We start from the raw sequence: 8346 nt of genomic DNA, 5'->3' as shown, positions 1-8346 counted from the left end.
GCGTGAACAAAAGAGTAAGAGACAGAAATATAATAAAAAAAGGCTGAATGGAAAAAAAAATCTATCAGGTCAGTTATATGAATTAAAGCAAAAAACAATGCAGATAGCTAGAACATGGATTATTTAGGAATTTTAGATGAGATTAAATGGGGGATTATGGAACTTTATGATACAAGTAATTAGATAGGACTCTGGTGTTCCTCTAAGACCATTCCATTCAGAATTCCATCACAGAATGCAGACTGTGATGTCACAAAAGACCATCAGATTCTGATTCCTTTAGCTAAACAGCTTGGAGATTAGAAGATGCAGTGACAGGAAAGGTCACCATATGTTCTCAGTGGATACACCAGCTACCTGGAAGACAAAATGGCTTACACCATCTTTAATGAGCTTAGAATGGAGGGCAAGTTGTGTGACGTTGTTATCAAAGTTGATGGTGTAGAGTTTAATGCTCATAAGAACATCCTATGTGGCTGCAGTCCATACTTTAGGTCAGTGTTTATGATGCTCAAAGGGAAATTTAAATTTATGAAAATGCTCACAATTGGCTGTGAATTCGAATTGTTAGGATATTCAAGGGATTTTCCAGAATTAAATATTTAATCAATATGAGACCCTCACTAGATAACAGAACTCACTGGCCCTTTCATGTACATTAAGAGGGTCAAATCGATGTAGAATGCTTTCAGACTCTAGGGCGACCTAAAAACCCCCAAACATTGACATCATAAGGAAAGGCCAGAAATTCTAGAAGACCCCTTTAACTAAAGATGGGCGAAATTGGCAAAAATGTAAAATTTGCAGCTTTGCTTGAATTTCTTCAGGAAATTTGATTTGTATGAAATTTGAGCTATGGAAATGGAATGAGAATTATTATGCTCTGGGTTTTCTCCAGGCACCAAAACATAATAAAAATATGTTAATAAAAGGAATAAAAATATATACTTACCCAGCCCTGTCTGATGATGACATTACGGGGACTAGTCACCACAGAAGTTGCTGAAGATGGTATTTGTGGAAAATGTTAAAGATAGTACAGCCCTATAAAACTCGAAAGATGATCTAATGAAGACTGGACAAGATAAGGACTGTGCGTCAGGATATGTAAGGGCTGGGCGTGTATATATTTTTTTAATTTTTTCCTGGTTATATATAATCTAAAAAACGGTGGCTGGACAGACAACATTTTGCTGGATTGGCCCATAGAGAACTCTGGATATCTGGATTTGGGAAATTGTTTGTTAAAATTTGAAGCAAATTCAATTCACCTCAAATCAAGGTTTTAACTTTTAATCTATATCGTTCCAATTAATAATTTCTTGTAGGTAAATGCAATTCTCACCTAGATAATGGTTTTATCTCTACCTTATTTCTAATTGCAGAGCATTGTTCACAAATCACTGGAAGAACAGTGAAGAGAAGGTATATGACATTTCTGGCATCTCTCCAGAGATAATGAAATTGGTTCTAGAGTATGCCTACACATGGACTGTCCCAATCAATGTCAACAATGTGGAAAATCTCTTCATTGCGGCAGATTACTTCAACATTCTAGGTCTTCTTCCACTTTGCTCTGATTTCATGATAAACCAACTGTGCCCAAAAAATAGTCTTGGTATCTACAAGTTTACCGAGTATTACTATTGCCCCAAGCTTCACCAGAAGGCATATGTTTACATCTTGCATAACTTCGAAAATATAATGAAGACCTCAGATGAGTTTCTTGAACTGTCACCTACCGAATTGAAAGGTCTTTTAGAGAAAGATGAACTTAATGTTAAACAGGAGGAAGCTGCATTTGAAGCTATCATAAAGTGGATCAATCATAACCCAGCAAGCCGGCAAAAGTATATCTCAGTTCTTCTTACAGAGGTAATGCTGAATTTTGATCATGAAGTCCTCACCTAGAGTTAAAAGTATTCTGAACAAGAGCTGATTGGAACATGTAGCTGATATTAGTGAAGGTCTGATCATTGGTTCAGAAGAAGAAAAATGTGCTGTTGAATGTTTGTTTTTTTACTAAACACTATGCCACCTACATCGATGCTTTGTGTTCACATTCGGGCTTAGATAGAATGATAGATAGAAATATATTGCATTTTCACAAGTTTTCCCACCTGTAAATTCCAGTTGTGTATGAGCTAGTGGGATTACACTAGCTGCTATGATGTCTCCTACACATGGTACATGGAGACAATAGGGGCTCATGTTCCCTATCACTTTGTAGAATGTAGAGAGAAGCTGCAGCATCGAGGACATTATATAGCAGTGGAGAGCAGTGTAGCTGTGAATCCATTACAAGGGGGGAGGGGGATAAAATGCTTACTACAAAGAAGCAGCACCTCTTTCTTTCATTCTGTTCCACACCCTTTCTCACTCTCTCCCCTCAATAGAACTTAATTGACCGCTGTATTCTGATCCCTTGATGAACTGACAATCTTTCAATTGAGACAGATTTTTTCTGCGTGAGTTATAAGTTCAGGAGGCAGAGGGTATTACACAAGGCTAATAGGTGGAGAAAAAGGCATATTTGTTTGACAAAATGTTACAAAGTTTCTTGTGTTACTGATTTATTAACAGCTTTTATAAACAACATTAACCATTAAATTTCTTTCCAGGTTCGCTTTGCCTTCATGACCGCCGAATATTATTTCAACAATGTTAAATCCAACATCTATATAAGAGACAATGAAATGTGCAAACCTATTCTAACTAATGCTATCAAAGCCATGTATAACCTCATTGCTAGTGGCCCCTCAAACCTTATGAGCACACCCCGTCTTCCTTATGCAATCTTGTTTGCCATTGGTGGTTGGAGTGGAGATGGACCAACCAATGCCATGGAATCATATGATGCTCGTGCTGACAAATGGATCAATCTTACATGTGAAGAGCAAAGTCCAAGAGCTTATCATGGAACAGCATACTTAAAGGGCTATGTGTACCTTATTGGTGGATTTGATAGTGTGGAGTACTTTAACAATGTAAACCGTTTTAACCCAGTCGAGAAAACATGGAAGCAAGTAGCACCGATGCATTCAAAGAGATGTTATGTCAGTGTCACAATTCTGGATGAAAACATCTATGCAATGGGAGGCTTTGATGGCCATTTTCGTCTAAACAGTGCTGAACGATACGAGCCAGAAACCAACCAATGGAGTTTGATTGCATCTATGAATGAGCAAAGAAGTGATGCAAGTGCCACCACACTTAATGATAAGGTAAGGAGATATTCATCTTAACTAGTGATAAGCGGATCGCGTAAAATTCAAATTTGACAGCTTATTCTAAATTTTCCCAAAAGGTTAGATTTTTAAATTCGCCTTGAATCTCAATATTGCAAAATATCTAATTGCTTGAAAATAACACGTATGACACTTGGAGGTCTGCTAGGACTGTACTGAGCCCCTATTGAGTTCTTTAATGCAAATACTGCCGTATTAATGTCACACACATACACACACATTCAGGGGTGCACTTTTTACTTTGAAAAGCTCCGGCATTTCAGAGAAAACAGAATTCAAAGATCCAGCCTACAGGGACGAGACTGGTCCGACCACTGCTCTCTTCACTGTTCTAGTTAACTGATAGGTCTCTCTCATATGTGTATCTTGGGAGAGACCTGTCAATCACCTAGAGTGGTTAATATTTGAAACCAGACCTAGAATTATGCAGCCTGGCTCTGATACAACAGTCCATGGCTTGGGCAGCATGGATCAAATGACAGGTTCTCTTTAACAGACCGAGAAACAACACACTTGATGGTTACTTCCTAATTCTTGTTCTCTAGCTCTACTATTCTTTTGAGGTGCAAGTACATTTTGGTAGCTCCTTCTTCTTTATGCATAAAAAATTGTATGTATAAAATTTGTGTGTATTTATGTCTATTTGTTTTTTCACAGATCTATATATGCGGAGGATTCAATGGGAACGAGTGCTTGTTCACTGCTGAGATGTACAGCCTTGGTACCATGCAGTGGACTACAATTTCTCCAATGAGGAGCCGACGTAGTGGAGTGGGAGTTGCCGCCTATGGAGATAAAGTATATGTGGTATGGAGGTCTTTATATTTAAAACCTGTTATTAATGGACATGAGCCAAATCCCAAAAATGTACAAGCTAACCAATTCATCAATCAGAATTGTATAATTCTAGAACATATTTCTGCCTTTGAAAACAATGGCCTCGATTCATCATTAGAATTTTTTAACTCACTTTTCGTTTTTGTCTTGTGGTATTACCATTTTTGGTGCCAAATTCATCTGAAGGGCCTATACGATTAATGAGTTTGGTGCAAAGTTAACAATGAGCTTTCTTCCTGTCTTGAACCATTTGTACGTCTTTTGGCACTAAAATTTGCATGATGGCACAAAAGAAATCACAATTATTGAGCAAAAATACTGGCATACTGAAAAATGTGTAACACAAGTACTTGGATGCAGTGACAAAGAGTCACGGCGTAGGGGTTAACTGTTATTTACTTAATTAACAGTAATAAATTCCTCTCGGAGACAACAGGGAAAAAGGGGATGCAGGGTAAACAGTATAACTGCTTGATACGGGGGGGATAATATGCATATTTTCTTTTTATTTACACATACAGTTTTATTTAAGAAAAATTTTTTTCAAAGAAAATGGTGCCAGCGACTTCAACTGTTCGTAGCATCTATCGTATTCCGTGGCAGAAAAAAAAAATTAGGCTTTATGAAGGAGGCATGGGCAGCGCCTGCGCAATACCATTGTCGGCGCCATGTTGATGGAGCCTAATTTTTTTTCTAATAATAATAATCTTTATTTATATAGCGCCAGTATATTCCGCAGCGCTTTACAATTCAAATGGTGCCGGCACCTGTGAAGTACCATCTATCACATTCCAATGGATGCTACTGCACTGATGCCATGGTGTTGTGAGTTCATTTTCCCCTTCATTACTGAGGCCTGAGGAACTCCCTCTTCTGGTAAAGAAAGGTAGTGAGCCTGATTATCAAACACCTGAGGCTGATGATGATGACTGGCTGAGTGGAGTTACTGACTGGATATAAGGCTGCCAACGCCCTTCTGCCCTGCGGGTGATTTCTCTGTGGGATCCTTGGAGACCAGTCTGAATTCCTGCTCCTCTAAAGCTAAGTTTGCTGCTCGGCCTTTTGCTTTGTGCTTTGACTTTGTTTTGCTTTGTTTTTCTGGATTTCTGCCATTCCCTGCTGGGTGTGCTGAATTCATTTAGCTCTGTCTTCTGAAAATACCTGAGTGCTGATTTAGTTTTTGAAGCCTAGCTGCTTCAGGGCCTTTTTCATATCAGCTTGTTGGCTTATGTCTTTGATAGGGTTTTGGCAGATTGCAGACAGCAGCCTTCCTGTCCTTTCCTATCTAGGTAGTTTTGGGCCCCGTCTTTGCTCAGTCTATCTTTCTGTCTGTGTTAGTATTTTCATCTTGCTTCACCATCATTATATGTTGGGGGCTGCCTATTGCTTTGGGGTCTGCTCTGGGGCAGTTTAGATTTCCCCTTTCTTTCTTTAGGCCTATGTAATTCTCCGGCTGTGATTGAGGGGTCTAGGGCATCGTAGGAACCCCCCACGGCTACTGCTAGTTGTGTTGATAGGTTCAGGGGTCTGCAATCTGATAGTTGCCAACTTCTCTGGTTTTCTGGACTTAGCTTGTATTTCTGCTTTTGCCTCCTACGGTGACTCATTCATAACACCATGGGTTCCATACTGATGAAGTTTTTTTTTTCTGTTAAATTGGCACCAGCGGTAGCGCCAGCGTAGTAGCATCTACATACCTGCCCACAGGCCACCCTGCAGCACAAACATGTTCCTCATCATAGAGACACAGAGAGAAACAAACTATACTTAAGGGCGGGCCTGTGGTCAGGTCTTTCCTTGGTTTCTATGGCTAAGAGCAGCATGATAAGACTCTGCCTATAGTCCCACCCTGGAGCACGGACATAACATTAGCTGAAAACACTCATTTCACAAGAACCACAAGACAAATTTCTTCTCCCCAGGTATCATTTTAAACAGTTTAACAGTGGCAACCTGACAGTGTCTGTAGTTTACTTGGCAAATTCCTACTGACAGGTTTGCATTACTCTTTACATCAGCTTCTGCAGTCCTCTCATTTACTTATTTGACAATGTGAGCATGATTTTCATTTTCCAGATGTTTTCAGCTAATTCATCATTAAAGAATTTTTGAAATGTTGCTAAATGTTTGTGCAATTCTCCTTCAATGTCCTAGTGTAGTGCGAAATCTGTATTTCTTTTCTTTGCTTTTGCATGATTAAAGACTAACATGCAACATTTTAAAGCTTATTGAAAGTATTGTGTAACATTTTACTCAAAGATTGTGCAAACAAAGCAGTAGGTAAGAAAAATAGCACCTTTAAATTTGCACCAAATTCATCAAATATTGTGAACAATTTTGATGAATTTAGCACTAAATCCATCAGCATAAAAAAAATAGAAAATAAAAAAAAACTGAGTGATGAATCAGAGTCCCACATTATCATTCTGGGCTTGAAAAAGTCTGCCAAATACCCAAAATGTTGTCTTCTTTTGTGATTGTATTTGTCTCTACTTTCAAGCACATCTATTGGATTCCACTTTATGATCTAAGTCACATAGGGACCTTATATAAAGAGGGTGCCCCCATGTTGCTTAAATCATCATCTTGACTGAAGGTTCACCAATCCTAACAGGGCAGAAGATTGGCTCTCATTAGATGAACAACCATTGTGGGGCCACACGTGAAACCATGTACACACATGGTCAAAATTGTTGGTACCCCTCATTTAATGACAGAAAAACCCACAATGTTGACAGAAATAACTTGAATCTGACAAAAGTAATAATAAATAAAAAATCTATGAAAAATTATAAATGAAAGTCAGACATTGCTTTTCACTCATGCTTCCACAGAATTTAAACAAAAATAAAACTCATGAAATAGGCCTGGACAGAAATGATGGTACCCTTAACTTAATATTTTGTTGCACAACTTTTTGAGGCAAGCACTGCAATCAAACGATTCCTGTAACTGTCAATGAGACTTCTGCAGCTCTCGACAGCTATTTTGGCCCACTCCTCAAGAGCAAACTGCTCCAGTTGTCTTGTGTTTGAAGGCTGCCTTTTCCAGACGGCATGTTTCAGGTCTTTCCAAAGATGCTCACTAGGATTTAGGTCAGGACTCATAGAAGGCCGCTTCAGAATAGTGTGTATAGCCTATTCTAAATACATAAAAATGTGGCATTGTAGAATAAGACCCCACAATAACCAGAAAAAGCCAAAATAGTCAAATCAAATAATCTTTATTTTATTTTTCAGGTAGGAGGTTTTGATGGAACAAATCGTCTAAGAACTGCAGAGGCTTACAACCCTGTTGACAACACTTGGCGTGAGGTGCCACGTATGGACATAGCACGTAGCAACTTTGGAATAGAAGTAATAGATGACCTTCTTTTCGTTATAGGTGGATTCAATGGATTTACCACCATATTCAATGTTGAGAGCTATGATGAAACAGCAAATGAGTGGTTTGATGTCCATGAAATGAATATCTACCGCAGTGCCTTAAGTTGTTGTGTGGTCCCTGGCCTCATCAACGTTCGAGATTATGCAGCCTGCCAAAACATCGACTCCAGAGATGAGTTCAACACGTCCTCCTCTACGAGTTTACCACCAGTATAATGTGTTATTTGTAACACATCTTCGTACAAAACAAGCAAGCATTGTCCACCACACCAGCAAATAATAAAAGTTCAGCAAACTTAACTTAAATAGTATTTTTACTGCAGTTCATTATCCCGATAATGTTAAATACAAAAATCTGAGGTGGATAAATGGGATGACTGGTAAATAGGGATGAGCGACATTGCCTTTTTTAGGGTCTCAAAAGTCGAGTCGAATGAAATCGGCCGACTATCGTGAAAAGTCGGAGGTCCGACTGAAATACGAAACCCAATGTAAGTCAATGGAGAAGCAAAGTCAGCAGGGAGTGAAGTACAGTAAACACACATTGCCCATTTCAATGCCACTACATCAATTCTTATTACTTAAGCTTGTCAACCTTAATTTACTTTATAATAATAGTTAAGCATTGAAAACTGGGGGTAATTTGACTAAAGTTGTGGGGGGGTAGGGCTGGCTCCAGGTTTTCGTGTGCCCCGGGTGAAAGAGTGTCAGTGGGCCCCTTTAACACATACCACAATTCCTGATGCTCTGATGTGGTAGAGAAATATTGGTATAGTGCAATGACAAATACTTAACTTCTTACATTACATGACTGATATCTATTTTAAATTCTACAATAGCTCAAAAACCGGACTGTATATTCCTCCATACAGTAT

General features: G+C 38.8%; 1 protein-coding gene across 1 annotated transcript; it reads left to right on the top strand.

The window, feature by feature from the left end:
• Positions 1-369: 369 nt before the first annotated feature.
• Positions 370-7713, top strand: LOC141095935 (kelch-like protein 10). Its single transcript, XM_073582281.1, has 5 exons — positions 370-494; positions 1386-1875; positions 2622-3224; positions 3906-4055; positions 7325-7713. Exons 1-5 carry the CDS (start codon positions 370-372, stop codon positions 7685-7687), a joined length of 1731 nt encoding a protein of 576 aa, XP_073438382.1. The 3' UTR covers positions 7688-7713.
• The last annotated feature ends 633 nt before the right edge of the window (positions 7714-8346 follow it).

The sequence above is a fragment of the Dendrobates tinctorius genome, unplaced genomic scaffold (genome assembly GCF_039654945.1).
Source record: "Dendrobates tinctorius isolate UK_male_01 unplaced genomic scaffold, ASM3965494v1 ptg000070l, whole genome shotgun sequence".
Classification (NCBI taxonomy): Eukaryota; Metazoa; Chordata; class Amphibia; order Anura; family Dendrobatidae; genus Dendrobates; species Dendrobates tinctorius.
The sequence above is the reverse complement of the archived record's forward strand: the minus strand, read 5'-3'. Positions and strand labels throughout refer to the sequence as shown.